The sequence below is a fragment of the Fopius arisanus genome, unplaced genomic scaffold, assembly GCF_000806365.1.
Source record: "Fopius arisanus strain USDA-PBARC FA_bdor unplaced genomic scaffold, ASM80636v1 scaffold00049, whole genome shotgun sequence".
Taxonomy (NCBI): domain Eukaryota; kingdom Metazoa; phylum Arthropoda; class Insecta; order Hymenoptera; family Braconidae; genus Fopius; species Fopius arisanus.
In genome coordinates, this window is record NW_011887788.1 from 385133 (window position 1) to 401020 (window position 15888).

The 15888-nt window shown below is 42.3% G+C and overlaps 6 protein-coding genes across 14 annotated transcripts; 3 read left to right on the forward strand and 3 right to left on the reverse strand.

Moving 5' to 3' along the window:
- Positions 1–8: 8 nt before the first annotated feature.
- LOC105267664 (uncharacterized) lies at positions 9–2400 on the forward strand. Of its 2 annotated transcripts, none has more exons than XM_011306671.1 (6): positions 9–336; positions 439–561; positions 613–741; positions 1095–1383; positions 1485–1834; positions 1984–2400. In XM_011306671.1, exons 1-6 carry the CDS (start codon positions 32–34, stop codon positions 2111–2113), a joined length of 1326 nt encoding a protein of 441 aa, XP_011304973.1. In that variant the 5' UTR covers positions 9–31; the 3' UTR covers positions 2114–2400. The 2 variants fall into 2 exon arrangements, with proteins under 2 accessions (XP_011304973.1, XP_011304974.1); XM_011306672.1 differs by having other exon boundaries at positions 613–702.
- Positions 2352–4362, reverse strand: Rpn6 (regulatory particle non-ATPase 6). The gene is made up of 3 exons (XM_011306670.1): positions 4233–4362; positions 3620–3990; positions 2352–3401 (listed from the first exon to the last, which is right to left on the reverse strand). Exons 2-3 carry the CDS (start codon positions 3938–3940, stop codon positions 2451–2453), a joined length of 1272 nt encoding a protein of 423 aa, XP_011304972.1. The 5' UTR covers positions 3941–3990; positions 4233–4362; the 3' UTR covers positions 2352–2450.
- Positions 4363–4784: 422 nt separating this feature from the next.
- On the reverse strand, positions 4785–7959 carry Prp6 (pre-mRNA processing factor 6). Its single transcript, XM_011306673.1, has 2 exons — positions 7781–7959; positions 4785–7585 (listed from the first exon to the last, which is right to left on the reverse strand). The coding sequence occupies exons 1-2, from the start codon at positions 7873–7875 to the stop codon at positions 4885–4887; spliced, it is 2796 nt and encodes a 931-aa protein (XP_011304975.1). The 5' UTR covers positions 7876–7959; the 3' UTR covers positions 4785–4884.
- Positions 7960–8000: 41 nt separating this feature from the next.
- Positions 8001–11452, forward strand: Rala (Ras-like protein A). 8 transcript variants are annotated; one of them, XM_011306681.1, is made up of 6 exons: positions 8001–8088; positions 9281–9400; positions 9473–9681; positions 9769–9943; positions 10723–10866; positions 11055–11452. In XM_011306681.1, exons 2-5 carry the CDS (start codon positions 9296–9298, stop codon positions 10825–10827), a joined length of 594 nt encoding a protein of 197 aa, XP_011304983.1. In that variant the 5' UTR covers positions 8001–8088; positions 9281–9295; the 3' UTR covers positions 10828–10866; positions 11055–11452. The 8 variants fall into 8 exon arrangements, with proteins under 8 accessions (XP_011304983.1, XP_011304982.1, XP_011304976.1 ...); XM_011306674.1 differs by lacking the exon at positions 11055–11452 and adding an exon at positions 10102–10218 and having other exon boundaries at positions 8003–8088; positions 10723–10809; XM_011306675.1 differs by lacking the exons at positions 8001–8088; positions 11055–11452 and adding exons at positions 8245–8332; positions 10102–10218 and having other exon boundaries at positions 10723–10809.
- A 31-nt stretch (positions 11453–11483) lies between these two features.
- Positions 11484–14283, reverse strand: Wdr24 (WD repeat domain 24). The gene has a single exon (XM_011306682.1). The coding sequence runs from the start codon at positions 14101–14103 to the stop codon at positions 11734–11736; it is 2370 nt and encodes a 789-aa protein (XP_011304984.1). The 5' UTR covers positions 14104–14283; the 3' UTR covers positions 11484–11733.
- A 77-nt stretch (positions 14284–14360) lies between these two features.
- On the forward strand, positions 14361–15748 carry Ripalpha (RPA-interacting protein alpha). The gene is made up of 3 exons (XM_011306683.1): positions 14361–14579; positions 14825–15062; positions 15179–15748. Exons 1-3 carry the CDS (start codon positions 14472–14474, stop codon positions 15514–15516), a joined length of 684 nt encoding a protein of 227 aa, XP_011304985.1. The 5' UTR covers positions 14361–14471; the 3' UTR covers positions 15517–15748.
- The last annotated feature ends 140 nt before the right edge of the window (positions 15749–15888 follow it).

Consider the following 15888-nt stretch of genomic DNA (forward strand, 5'->3'; position numbering starts at 1 on the left):
TGCGACAAATGACTTGATAATCATAATCGAAATGTCCCGATACTATTTTTCGTGCCTTATCGCGATAACACTTGTGATCGGATCTCAGGCGGTTTCAGTGCGTCCTGACAGGAATCAAGATGAGCCGATCAAACCCTCACCCATAGACCGGACTCAACAGATCCATGAAAAATCTCTCATATCGCTGGACCCCACAATCGACAATTCAAATTCCAGCAAAAGTAAAAGAGAGCATAACGAAGATGATAAGAGTGATGTGAAATTCGGGAATAATCTCGATCAGAGGGAGAAGGAAATACGAAAGTACTCGGGAGCTTATGGTGATACCGATAAATTGTAATTGATAAGTTCAATTTTATTACTTTCATTTCTAGTGTAAAAAAATATTTAGACGAATAGATTTTTTAATGTCGTGAACAAATCATCTATTTTGTTAAGTTCCCATTGCTGTGGAGCTAGATTCGAAGTGTCCGGTCGTCCATCAGAATCAGGTCAATTCACAACTAGACCATCGGACAGTGATCGGTATCCCAATCGCTTCGGAAATCGACCGGATGATCGGTAAGTTGTTGTAATTAATCTCATTATGCGGAGGATTAATGACTGGTTTAGGTACGGTTGGCAGAATCCACCCGGACGACCTGGTGGGCCATCATTATCCAGCGGAAGTCTCTACGGGAGCCAAGGAAATCCACCTAACAGGTTATCATCGATACTTAATCCACTGGCAAAACAGGATAAGTGCGTTTCCCTCCGGACACTCCGATTTTTTTAATTCAATAATTTTTCATCAATTTAATCTCGAAATTATCGAAAATAAACAAATCTATGGATTTTTTTATTTTTTCGTGCTTTGTACTAGTCTCGATCGGAACAATCACTCGCACTGAACAGAAAAAAAATATATCTCCGCAACCACGCGAGATAATAAAATTTTCATTGAAATGTTTTTTATAGATTTAATTGAGAGCTTGAAAAAATATTATTACAAAAATTTCGCTATCTCCATTATTTTCGGAGATATCTCGGGAAATGCAATTTTGAGTTGCTAATAATTTAATTTCAATGAGTGATGAGCAAATATTTATCTGAAGATATGGATGGCGCCCACCCTACGGTTCCAGTGTAGATTCTGATTATGGGAGACCTCCAGGAGGTATTCGCCCATCGCTTAGTCGACCGGGATATAATTATGGGGACAGTGGGGCCTACGGTAGCAGTGGATTTGAAACGTCTCGTCCAGGAATTCATATCACGGCAGGACCGAGACCTGGAAGTGGTTATGGAATTCATGGGACCATCGGGGAACAGGACGAATTCCCCGGTGATGTCGGACCCGTGGATACACCGCCACTAATGCCTCCCAATATTCACACGCAAAAAGTAATTGTCAATTAATTAAAAAGAAATATTACTTTTAGAAGACAGCAGAAATGAGAAATCGTCTATTTTTTCAATTCAATAATCAGTAATTATTCCATCAGGCAGTTGCACTGAAGGCTCTAGCTGGGGTAGCTCTGCTCGGTGCAGCAGCGGCATTGGCTACGAATCCTGTCCTCTTGCCAGTTGGCATCTTGGCAGGCAGAAGAAAACGAGCGATCGAAAATGCATTTCCCTCCGACGATATCCAATTTCTCTACGGATTCCTGAAAGCCCACGTTCCCGGGATCGACCGAGAGACGACGAGTGAAGAGTTCTGGAAGAAACCCACGTGCATTGCTCGACTCACTTGCGAACTTCAACAGCATTACCTCAGGACCATGAAGAACGACAAATCTTTAGTGCAGAAGGCACCGATTCTGAAGCAGCGATTAGAAAAGCAGATGCAACAGCTGTAAATATTCTTCTTTATTCAGTTTCTTCGGTTTCAGTGGAAATGAGTATCTGATAGAATTTGTTATTTTTTTATCAATAGGTCTAGAGACAAATCGATGGTTTAAAAAAATGTTCAGTTACTAAATAATTCTTATTTCTTCGTTTCAGCATCAAACGTGATATTTTCAAGGCAGAAGACATCAATTACAGTCTCCAGCAGCTTCGAAATATTCCTAATGATAAAGTTCGAGCTCAGAACAGCTGTAGTATCCTCGATTGTGGATTATACGTATCATAATCGTCCCCGCATATTTATCAATGCAATCGAATGTATCATAAATGAAACGATAAGATAATTATCGTAACTAGAGAATAATGCGTATAAAAAAATAAAATGTTATGACCCATGACAATGTTTATTTGGAAAATCAATTAAAACCTATCGGTAGAATTAATTAATTTTAAATTTCACCACCTCCTGTAGTCCAATAACAAATTCTTGAATGAGTTAGTGAGATTATCGAAAAGAAGGTATGTCAATTGGCATTATTTAATGAGTGAAACGCTCATAATAATTATTAATAAGTAGCAATATAATAGATTTTGAATACAAAGTTTTTTTCATAGTAAACGGGCTATGTGAGTTTCTTGGCTTTCTGGTAGAGAGTATCCACGACTTTTCCCATACTGTGTATCGTGTCGAGTGCAATTTCGTAGGTTTTGTCCCTTGGTGTATCCTCGAAGACGATGAGAACACCTTCGCCCTGATCGAGAACTCCTAGAAGTTTTTTATCGAGAATCATTTGGGAGAGTTTCTTTTCAACTTGAGCAAGTGGCAAAGCTATGCAAGAGGCTATGTGGGCAACCTGTACACGTGAGTAGGGCTCAACGAGTCGACATAGATTTTGCTCGAGCATTGTGTCGTAGAGTGATCCCAGATGAGCTCTGACAATAACATCTTCTTCAAGCTCCTGCCGATATGTCTTGACAGCCGATTGAAAATCAGCAAGTGACCGCTTATGACTGGCCTCAGCAACAGATCGCATTGCATCCAAATCACGACCAGCATATTTAACCGCTAGTTTACCGGACATTATTGCCTGGACATCTTCAGGTGTACGGAGCATTATCTTCGATAGTAACATGTATTTTAGAGCAGTCAATGCTTTTGGACTGTCGACACTGTCGTATCCCTCGAATGCCTCATAAAAATATGAATACGCAGTCTTGAAATCTCGTTCATCAGCAGCGTGCAAAATCCCAGACTGCAGATCAAGTGCAGCTTGCATCTTGGGAGGGCAATAAATAGCATTGGCAGTGGTCCTGGCACTGGTCAATGCAGCCCTGGCCTTGGCTAGATTACTCAATGCATGATAGGTCTTCGACTCGAGCAACTGCACTTCGACGAGCAACTGTTTGTCGTCAAGTTTTTTCAACTCCTTGAGGAGGGCTGAGCCCAGCTGCAGGGCTTCACTGAACATTCCAGTGTCGAAATAAAGGGCTATCAATCTAGTCTCCAGGGACTGTCGTAAAAAAGTCCTGCGCTCTTCTTTCGCCCATTCTATGCACTCCTTGCAGAGTTGCACCTGCAAAATGCATGAATAGAAAAATCTTAATTTCTATAACTTCAATGGAAAATATGGTAACACAATTTACTTGATATATTTTACGATTATAAAAATGCCTCGAGTTGACGCATCAAATACAATTTCTGTTTGAATAATGTCTTAGAACAATTGATTTGTGGTTATGTTCGATGGTGCCCTGAGTGCTGCGTCATGAAGTGAAATGACTAGAAAATTACCTCGATACCGATGCCAGCCTCCAGATCCAGGAAGAAGTCGACTAACGATCGCACCAGCTTAGCAGCTTTAGCTTTGCTAATATGACTCAAAAATGGTCTAGTTGCTTTAATAAGATCAGCGAGTTCCTTGGCCTTGCCCTCTTTTTTGTAGAGCTCCCCTAGCTGGAGGATGCCCTGCTCCTTGATGCGAATGCTCTCCTCATCTTCCTCGTCAAGGCCAATACTTGGATTTGAGACTATTTCATTGAGAAGTGTTATTCCTTCACTACGATTTGTTACACAGGCTGCCTGGGCTCTCTCGAACAACATCGCACCAGCCATTTTACCACTCTTATTTCGGAGTTCCTCGAGGTACCGGAGCTCTTCAAACACTAGAACCAGGGGTTTCTCTGGTTTAGAGGGGATTAGGGATTTTTTTAAAGGGGTTTTTAGATATTGATAACCACTGATTGCCGGTGAACACGATCTTTCGTTGATGAAGCACTCGGGGTTACTTCCAGGGTATCACTGGGGATTTTTTTTTCAGACTTTGGAGACTTGGGATTTCTAGAGTGGAGGGACAAGTTTTTTGGAGCGATCGACAGTTTTCACAAAATATTTCGTGACCTCTTACCGTTTTTTATCAACGCTTCGGGCTTTTCATCAATCAGTCACCATCATCTAGGCTTCGACTATATGATTTATATGACTATATAGAAGGCGTTCAGGCAAAACTCGTGTCATGGCGCTACGGGAGTCAAACGAGAGCCTTGCGCAGAGGATTGACTAAAGTAGAGGCTCAGTCAAAGAGCATTGACTAAACTAGAGGCTTAGTTCTGGAGGTTTAGGTGACTCCAAAGGCATCGTAGTACTTCACCTCAAGAGAGAGGGGGTGCCACACGCAATCCCGGGGTGTCTGCGGTGAGCAGAGGGCTAATTCGCCCTCATTCCGGATCTGCGGTCCGTCGGCAACTCAGAACTGTTCGCTTCTCCAGGGAATTCCCATTATTGCGAGATTGGTGAGTTTTTCAAAAAGTTTTTCAAGTGCCAATATTTCAAAAATGAAATTATTTTATTATTGTGTAATTAATTTAAAAATTATTGCGTAATTAATTTAATTGTTCCGCCGAATATTATTGGAATTTTTTTAATAATTAGGGATTATGTATAATTATAATTGTCAATATTTTATTACATAAATTTATTCATTAAACTCCTCCACGAATTAAAAAACAATATTACAATTTCCTCTGCCCCCGATTCCTTGATAATTCCACGGGAAAAAATTAAATGGGTATCGGAAGCTCTTTGGCGGCCATCACGAGGATCTGATCGATCCCGAGACACCAGTTCTGAATATTTTTGGAGGTTTTACACCAGTATTCACCGTGATGAGGCTCTGCTGCGATACACCTCTTCTTGACGTCCTCCTGCTGCTCTTCAGTGCCATTGAGTAATTCAAACTTATAAAAATACGCCCAAGAGTCCCCTAAATCCGGATCGATCTTGACAGTCCTGTTGAACCAATCCCTGCACTTGCTGATTTTGTGCTCACACCAGAATAGCTTGGAAACAGCCAATAGAACATGAGGATCATGCTCGCACTTCTTGAGAGCATCAACACTCTTCGTCTTTCTCTGGGGCCTGGGCTCCATGAAGAGTGCCTCAGCCCAAAGGAGTCCAGAATTTGGGCACTCCTGCAGTCCCTTAGCCATAAGCGTGTGGGCCATATCCCTGACACCGCCAGGCTTCATTTCATTTCTCACAGCCTCCAGCCAGAGCTCAGCATTCTTAGGATTTCTCAGTCTAGCCTTCTCCAGGACAGACCTGGCCTTAGTGATGTGCCCATTGCGCCTCTCAAGATCAGCAAGAAGTCTCCACAGTGCTATAGCAGTGGGACACTTCTTGATCCCCTGATTATAAGTGTCAAGAGCCTGACTGAGTTGTCCCTGTTGCTCCTCAATCTGTCCCTTCATCATCCAGAGCTTCTCAAATCCCTCAAAACTCTTGAGTGCTTCCTTGAGTAAACTAATAGCCCCATCGAGATTATCCAGTGCCCACTCGAGTTTCGCACTCTTCATGAGAACCCTGGGGGTTGGTGCAGATGCCCTGGCCTTGGCCAGAAGTCTCCTGGCCCTCTCGTACTCCGAGTTCTCAGACTCTAGTTTGACAGCAGCCAGCCAGATTTCCTCGGAATTAGGATTCGCCTGGAATGCCAGAGACAATATACCCCGAGCTGCTGGAACGTCATTAGCCAGCCACTTGGATTTCGCCCCCATGAGCCAAAGTACTTCACTCTTGGGGCAATGGGCAACAGCTCTCTGCAACAGACTCTCCAAAGACTCCCTCGTGCCATAAGTCTTCTCGAAGTATGCTGCCCTCAACCAGATGGATTTTTTACTGGGGAAAGTTGCCAGGGCAAAACCGTAGACCGCCCTGGCGCACTCCAAAGCCCCCTGCTGGGCACAGGTCTCAGCATCCTCCATCCATGTGTGCTTCCTATCCTCCTCCTCCACACCAAATCCGATAATTGCTTTGACAATCACCTGGCATGTGTGAATAGCCCCAGCCTTTTCAGTCTCCATGGCATCTTTGAACCAGTGCTCCCTGTTGATCTCGACACCATTGGCACTCAATGATGAGATTGCCCTGTCAATGATCTTCTCTACCATGTGCTTGTTGCCATTAGCCTCTTCCAGTTTTGCAGCTGTTGTCCAGATCTGCCTGTCAGTGGGAATGTTCTCCCTGGCTTTATTCAATACCTTTCTTGCATTGTCATAGGTCTCGAGCCTTGCAAGTGCCAGCCAGAGATCAACAGAGGTCGGACAACACTCAACAGCTCGACTCAGAAGAATTTTTGCGTCTTCAGGCTCCTCGAGCTCCACCGCTGCCTTCCAGAGGCGAACCGAATTGGGGATGTGCTCGAGCGCTTTTCTGTAGACTCTCCTCTTGGCTTTCGTCTCGACTTCCAGATCGGCAGCTTTTATCCAGATCCTGACAGACGTCGGTATGTGTCTGACTGACTGAGCGATCACTGCCTTCGCTGTGTCAGGGGGTTGGAGTCTCGCTGCCTCCAGCCAGAGGTCTTCAGACGTTGGATTCACCTCGCAGCCCTTCATTATGAGGTTTCTCGCTGCCTGGACTTTCCCTGTGACCTCCTCCAGGCGAGCTGAGGCTATCCACGCTGGTGGATGATTGGGATTTGTCTCTCGAACGGATTTTAAAAGCAGTCGGGCTTTCTTGATATCATTTATGTCCCCACCGTACGTAGGGATCATGCTCTGGAGGTCTGTGAGGTAGCCCTTGGGGTCCACAACTGTCTGGCCCTCCACTGAATCCGAGACTTGATTTAGTTTGACGTTCATCAGGGTATTCCTGGCTTGCCCAATTTTTCTGAGATCGAGATCTCCTGTTGGTGTCAGCATCCCTGGAGTCGCAACCCCTGGCATCATCGAAGCCAAACCACTCGAGGGATCGATGCTCGTTGTCGATTCACCTCCCAGATTTCGCGCTAAAACTGAATCTGGAAGAGGCGTGAATTTCTCAGCCCGAGGATTTCGCTGCTTTCGATTGCGAGCATCACCCACTTCTGGGACATTTTTCCACTCGTCCTCACTGACATTCACCAGCTCTCGTTTCAAATCAGAAAACTGCTGCTGGATCTTGGGGCGTTCCTGACGATAACGTTCCAGCTCCTCGCGGAGGCGTTTCTCTCGGTATTCCTTTCGTTTCTCGTCCATACGTTTGTCAATGGCTTCGTAAATTGCGTCTGCCTCCTCGTCATCCTTGTCGTACGGATCCTTGCTGAAGAGGGAACCTCCGTACCCGGAGAACTCATCGTAGTTCGAGTCATTCAGATCCTCCTCTTCCTCCTCCTCCTCGTCTTTCTTCTTTGTACGTTTTGTCGGGGGTGCGTGACGATCATCCGAGACATCATTTGCATCTCGGGCTGGACCGATATCCGAACGAGTTGTAAATCCTGTCGCTCTGGGGGATAAAGATATCTAAGATTACAACACAGTGGAGAATGTATGGTAAATGTTAGGTTAAATCGAGTCCCCAACGTGATGAGAACGTTTTGAAATCGAGAACGGCAAGCATTACTTAACCATCAATATCTCAATGGAATTCCAAATGGAGATAATTCTGTTGAACAATTAAAACAAAAATATAATAACTCACCCTCTTCCAACACCAGCAACATATCCAAGTGGTGCTGGAACCCCCAGAAAATGTTTTTTATTCCTTGTTGACAGGGATGATGACGGTACAGCCATTTTTCAACACATGTATCAGCCAGACAATCGATACATCGAATCCCTCGAATCGTCGAATTCTCGAATCATCGAATTCTCGAATCATCGAATTCTCGAATCCTCGACTCCTGGTGGTTCGACTCTCAACTAGGAATAGCTCGGCTGATAACAAATGATTATTTCCTCCTTTTGTCTTCTATTCAACAAAAATCCGTCGGCACTGACTAAAATCAGGTAAATTCTCATTTAATTAATTTCTTTTATCAAATGATTACCTATTTACGTGCTTATGATGTCGAGGGATTTTTTTTAATGTATATTGTGTATATGCAATGGTCCCCTCCCCATTTTTATTGTCTCCAACATTTAACCGAAGTCTCCAAAGTCTTGAACCCACCGCTTTCGCCAGAGAACCCGTTGACTATCTACCCTAGAGGTCGCGATAGTTTTTACAGTTATATTCCAATATTTTTTTAAGGTACTCAGGCATTTACTCATTATTTTCATTCATGCATTGGTTACATCTGTGATTGGTGATTTTCTGTTTTTACTGGAGGCATGTAAGAGATAATTACAAGTTCATTATGAGTTATTGTTAGTGTGGATTCACTTCAGGATTTTACCGACAATTTTACACGCGACACCGCCTTTTCATTATTCATACTGCAGAGATAGACCGTATACGCCCTGATAGGTGATATTTTCTTTATCGTAATTATATTCATTGGGTTATTCAGCCTTTGTCGGAGTTTTTTTTTCGGTGGGGAACGTACGGTTTAATCAGGGGTTTGTATAAAAAATTTAGGTTGTGGAATAGAGAGAATAGAGAATTGATGATTATTGGGAATTCGGACTGTTGAGGGGAAAGGTGAAAATTATTTTGACAGGTGTTGTGTCAATAATGATTCACTGTGGAAATTTAGATGATCGCGAATAGGGCTTCGGGGACAAAGCCATCGGTTGTGTTAATTGTTCTTAAGAATGTGAGAGATAAGTCGTCGAAAGGAATGAGTCACTTTAATTGGATAATGAGTTTTTTTACGGATATCTTGGAATCCGTGGGAGATAGCGATTGCGATAAAGAAACTTTTTTATAGCAAAGATGAAGAGCTACAAAAAAGTCTCCATAAAAAATTTTCTAACTTTTCTGGATTCCGAGATATATTTTAAGTACTGATCTCAGTTTTATTCTATTTTTATTTATCGAAAGTTCATTTTTCAGCATATCTTCGGATCTACCGGAGATCATGAAATATTTGTGGGACCTTTTTTTTAGCTTTCATTATTCTGTAGAAAAAGTTTGAAATGAAAATTTTACTGTTTCTAATAGTTATCGAGATATTCCAGAAAATCGAGTCATTTCTGTTGTGGATTTTCTCATGCATTTAATGAATGAGTTATTATGTTGGTTTAATTGTTTGTTCAGATTTTCAAACAAAACATGGCCAAGAAGCCGGGGACTACTCAGGCTCTTCATAAAGTGATAATGGTTGGTAGTGGAGGTGTGGGAAAGTCAGCTTTAACACTTCAATTCATGTACGATGAGGTATGGGAATGAAGAACAATTCATTCAGATAAATGTAGAATGCCTGATGATTATAATTAATTTTTTCACAAGTTTGTGGAGGACTACGAGCCAACGAAAGCTGATTCGTACAGGAAGAAAGTTGTCCTAGATGGTGAGGAAGTACAAATTGATATACTAGATACTGCTGGTCAAGAGGATTATGCTGCTATCAGGGACAATTACTTTCGCAGTGGAGAGGGTTTCCTCTGCGTTTTCTCCATTACTGAGGACGACAGTTTTCAGGCCACTCAAGAGTTTAGGTGAACATTAAATTTCAATTAATTATTTATAAAAAAAAGACTCACTTGTCGCTAAAAAGTCTGTGAATAATGTATGATTGATTGCAGGGAACAAATTCTAAGAGTTAAAAACGACGAAAACATTCCCTTTTTACTAGTCGGTAACAAGAGTGATCTCCAGGAGAAGCGAAAAGTGAGTCTGGCAGAGGCTCAAGCTAGATCTCAACAGTGGGGTGTACCCTACGTTGAAACGAGCGCGAAGACTAAAGAGAATGTCGACAAGGTACAGATAAATTTTAATCACTCAATTATCAATGATTCAATCATTATCGTACTCTGCTTAACTCACTGCAGCATCAGAAGGCTGTCAACGCTGTTCATGCCATTGAAAGTTTTATTTTATTTTTCTATGTGATTGCATCACCTTGCACTGTTTTTCAGGTATTTTTCGATTTGATGCGCGAAATAAGATCACGTAAGATTGAAGATAAATCCGCGAGTAACGGTCGTGGAAAAGACCGCGCTAAAAGGAAGAAAAAGAAGTGCATTGTTCTATAGGTTGGCCGCTTTTATTTTTTTTACCCGTGCTTATTCTATTTATTTTCCTTTAGCCTATGCTAATTAGTGGCGAAGTGTTAAAACGTAATTTTGAAGCTCTAATAGTTTTTCCACTTTTGTCCCACATCAGAATTTTTCGAAATGTGGAGTATCAGGCAATTAAATTCTATTTTCGATTCGATCATTTCTGTTTACTGTGTGTTTATCAACGTGAGAATATCGACTCATTCGTTTCCACTCTGTTACGTGTTATCACTTCACTACACAATTTTCTTCTGATCCATCATCACATCATGTGTAAAACAGAGCCTTGCTCATGCTTCTGTGTAAATAATAATTTTACATGTGGTGTAATGAAAAAATTGTTAGATAGACTTTTCTACCGACTGTCCGCATGTTGATGTTCCCCATCAAATAAAAATAGATTAGAATAGAAAGTCATTACCCCAATCCATTTAAACTGAGATTCCCGTATTTAATAGTATACCCCAAATTATTTTTCAGGTATTCTTTGATTTAATGCAATCAATCGCAACGCGCAAAGCGCGTGAGAATCAAATTGAAGGAGCTGAACGTAAAAATAATAAACGTTGTTGCATCCTCCTCTAACAACACCCGGAATAAGCTTTTATTATCGTTTCAGACAAAGTACGTTAAATATAGTTACATATACATACATAAATATATATTTTTTGCATATTATTTAAAGAAAAAAAACATTGACTAAACACCATTTTCATCTTATTCACTTACGTATGTAAGACATGAGTGAATGTGAACGAGTGAACGGGTCCATTTGAATGCGCTTGTAAACAGGTATTTGCAATACTTTGCAGCGAATTGATGCATTATCCCTACCTCCAAACATACGCGAGGGACCTATCGAACGATTCAACATTCAATATTCTAAATCGAATAATTTCACGACGTGCATCATAATTTTTGTAAAATTTCCGATGAAAAATTCTACATGCGACGACGACTTGACATGTAGTGGATGAACTAAATCAATGGAAGAGCGAAAGAATAAACTAAATGCCACGAAGCAATTCACCTTTATGTAACCATCGTCACCGAGCGTTCTCAATTTTTTGCCTTTTGTGCAATCGAAGAAAACAAAAAAATACTTCGCGAATACTCACCTTTTCGTTGTAAAGCTTGTGAACCTAGCTAACTTCTCATTTTTGTATATATTTTGTATGTCTTTAATACACAATAAATTTAATGGTCGCAGCTGGAGAATATTTATTCAATCTACTATTAAATTTCATAAACATTAAATTCAATTTATTACTGTAAAAATCCACCTAATGATTTTGTACAAGTTTTCATTGTCCTTACGTACAGATATTTACAAATTCACCAAAATTTTTCTATTAAAGCCCATTTGAACGTAACAACATGAAAAAGAAAACTAAGTAGAAAGTGAAATATTAATTGCTGCATTCCCCATGAAGCATCATCAACATAATCCCAGAGCTATGAGATCTCTATCGAAATAATGGCAAGTCCCTCTCAAGTGTATTCACACAAATGTCCACAGCCAGTGGGACATTGTCTATTCCCCTTGAACCACTCCCTCATGTGCACAACGTGTCCCCCATGTGTGCAGCCTTGACACCAGGCGTACACCCCCCGGACAACCTGATGGCAAATGGAGCACAGGGCGTGCCTGGATGTGTGACACCTGTCGCAGAGCCAGGCAGCCCTCTGCAGAGGTTTACCACAGGCTGTGCAGCAGGCATGAACTGTTGTAGATTGCTGATTGAGCTGAGACACTGATGGTATCCACGCCAGCTGAATAATCTGTGTAATAACATCATACAGCTTAAACCTCCCCAGCATGTCAATATACTCCAGGAGCCAGTGCTCCTGGAGGGCACTCTCAATATTCAAGTCCCTCCTGCGATCCCCAAGAGCAATGAGAACAGAAGCTGCTGTCTGCACATCTCTCACAGCAGCATGATGCCTCAGGGCTTCCTCGACGAGGTGTGCAGGATTCCAGAACATCGGTTTAGGGATAGCAGTGACAATCAGCTGACACGGCTGATCCTCAACAGTCACCGAGCCAGCGTCGTCATTAACCTCGGGTGAATTATTTGGAAATTGTTCTGGAGGTGGTGATCTGTCCTGGATCTCGTGTCTCAGGGGAAATGCTTCCTTTGGGAGAGTCCAATCACTCTCGTTGTTCATCATATTCTCGAGATAATCCCCAGGGTAATCCATGGATATTGTCTCGGTCTCGAGTTCTCCTTCCCCGAAGAAGAAATCTCCTCTTGGCCTCTTGTGTCCATTCAACAGCTTTCGGTAATCTGGAATCGAGCCGATTGCACCGACGTGCAGGTAATTGTGATTCTCGGGTGTCTCGTCGGTCTCGGTCTCGTCGTCACCTCCACTGATTCCACCGAAGTCACGGGGATCCCCCTGGAGAGATCTCACGTCGTTCTCGTGGAGGTGAACTGACTGAGTCTGCGATGTGTGATCTAGACCAGAGGATAGTGTCAGTTGCGTCAAATTCAAGGGATTTGTCAGCACTGGGTCGTCCTTGGTGGCTGGGGTCTTCAGAATGCTACCGTTGGGGCTCGCGTAGAGGGTTTTTATGATTCTCCAGACTGTACTGACGTCGTTCCTACCACATTTTGTTGCTACTAAAGCATTATGATCACACACGTCGTTCAATTTCCCGTTGAGGATATAACCTTGGGCGCAGAATTTAAAACACTTTGACTCGTGCTCCCGAGACTCTGAGATCGTGGAGACCAGTCTCGTGAACCTGTGGAGAACACTAGAGGCCATGCAGAAGGTGTCACTGCTGGCCGGTACTTTCCTCATCATCCCAGCGAGTTTAACTGTAGCAGTGACATTTGGATTGACCTTGCAGGCATAAGCAACGTCCCCCTGAACATTGAGAGCAATCCCCTGGGGATTAGCCTTGCTAGCCGGCCTGGTGGCGTCCGTGAATACATGATGATAAAGAGTGCAGTCTCTACTGGTAGACAGAAATGACTGGGGATCGCCTCGCCAAGCAACACCAGTGGGTACATCCTTGTGCTCATTGAAGCTTGCAAAAGGGATGTAGGGTCTCCTGACATCCCAAATATTGATGCTGCAGTCTACAACGAGGGCGCAACTTGCGATGTGATACTTTCTCTGTGGTCTCCACCGAATTCTTCCCACCGAGGCTATCGTGTGGATTGTGTAGTCACAGGTGGGCTTCACCGAGAGGTCCCACACCTTGATCGTTTTATCTCGAGAGGCGGTTGCCAGCCATGTGGACTCTGGATGCCAGTCACACGCAAAAATCGGTCCACTATGGGCTGTAAAGTGCTGAAAATAACGATCAGATCGACGCAGATCCCACTGCTGCACGTGGCCGTTCTCAGAGACTGCAGCAAATGTCTGGGGCTGATGTGGAGAGAACTGTACGTCTCTGACAGATTCCGTGTTGCTGTAGAAGGTCTTTGTTGCCTCTTTTGTGCGCAGGTCAAAGTATTTCATGGTACCGTCCTGAGAGCCTGAGATCAGGCAAGTGGGCTCGGTCATGTGGAAGCTCACTTTGTTCACTGTGCGTTTGTGATCTGCGAAGACGTGATCCTGCTTGGAGCGAGATGCTTTATTCAGGTTCCACACGACAACTGCACCATTGGTTGCTGCTGTCGCCAGGACGTGATCGTCCAGCAAATTCCAGGCTACATCGTTGCAGGAAAAATTCAAGTTGAGATTCTTACCGACTCGAAGATTGCACGCCTCCTCGAACTTGTCGTCTAGTAGTGTGAATATTTTGAATACATTTCTACCGGCAATGACAACCTGAGAATTATCTTTGTTCAGGGCTAGAGCATTCGCTGGACTCTCTTGAGTTATGAATACTGTTTTTGAAGTCATTTTTTCACCGGTTTCAAGCGCACTGAGATCATGATTCACGCCATTCGGAGGTAACACTTTGCTCGCAGAACATCATTATGTACAATAATTTCTAGTGATTTGTGTTTACATTGGGTGGTGTACAATAAACAAACAGTGTTTGGGGGTCGGTGGAAGTGGTGGAAGTCACGCACTGACAGCGCTACTTGTCGAACAGCTGATCGGCTCGGAGCGGTTCGGCGGATTTCGGAACAGAGGGCTTTTCTGTTTTCAGAAGTGCAAAACAAACTTTATTTCGCACTATTTCGACATCATCACATCTCTGTTCTCAGTTTATCTGGTTTGTCTCTGATTCAATCGAGGGTATTTCAAATTCATTTTTTGGTGATATGGCTAACATCGTGGGAAGCCCTCAATTTGCTCTTAAAATGAAAACCAGAGAGGCAGTGAAAAAAATCAAGTCTGGAAGCCCAAAATTCCAAGAGGTCTTGAGACAGGTTAGAAGAGTTCCCTAATTCCTTTGGAAACAATGGAAAAATCGATAAAGAAATAGTAAAGTAAAATTAGAAAATAGAGTATATTTTTTTATGTCGATTTTATTCAGATGTTCAAACACCACTCAATTGCAAATGACAATCTATTCGATTTCAAATAAATCCAAATAAATAGAGTTCTTTCTCTTTATAATTCGCACGGATTGATCTCAATCCTTCAATTTATTAATTTTATTTCTGGGGCTCAGAGATGCCGTGATAGAATGCGAGAGAAACGTCGGGTATTGTTCGACGCGAGGAGAGCAGGTGTTTTTCAAAATAATTCCGAGAGTATTCAGGAGACCCTTACGGAAATAGTACGTCAAGAATTGAGTGATTTAACGACTATCAGTGTTGATAACAACACTGGGAATTCTGAAATTTTCAACGAGCCACTCACCGAGGAGGAGATCTTCGAGCTCGAAGCAGAAATGTTGGCTGATGAAGGTTTATTTAATTTTTTATTCTAGAAATTGAAAATAATTTTAATAGAATTTATAAAGAAAATACTGCATCTTCTCGTAAATTTGTGTATTCGTGTTTTTACGATTTTTTAATTCCAGAGCAATGGATTTTCCAAGAGTATGAGAAAATTCTGGAGAACGATGATGAGATGCTGAAGGCATACGTGGAGGAGAGCCTCAAGGCCTCGGTTGTCTGTCCCATCTGTGAGAAATCAGGGCTCACGGAAAATCCTGGATCGTTCCAGTGTCCAGCTTGCAAATTGTGCCTGCCAGCTAGATGCAGTCTGTCCCAATTGGCAAACACCATCGAGAGCCAATTAGCTGCTCACTCCAGGGCTTGTCCAGGTCAGACCTTGTTCCTGACTCTTCCAGAGAACTACACACTCTCCCTGTATGTCACATGTGAGACTTGTCAATGCTTCTCTCTGATTTTGTAAAGACGACTAAAAATTAATTCTGTACATTCCATTTTTATTGTCCCTGGGACAATTTTTGACTGTACCTTCATAAAATTAGGATCAACTGTATTAGAATACTCAGAATTAAATTCTGGATTCGTGGTGATTCCAATGTGTGATTTATGGTCAGTGAGTGTGCCATTGACTGAATAATTTGTTATTATGTACCACTAGATCCTAATGATTTCAATAAACATTTTCTATTTCTGTAGATGAGAGTTATACCAACATTTTTCAGCAAAATTCCTCTCTGCAATAATCAATTATTAATATTGATAATTAACAAATTTTTTGCGAGTAATTTTTTGCCCTTCATAGAAGCATGGGGGTTTAATGATCCCGATGAAATAA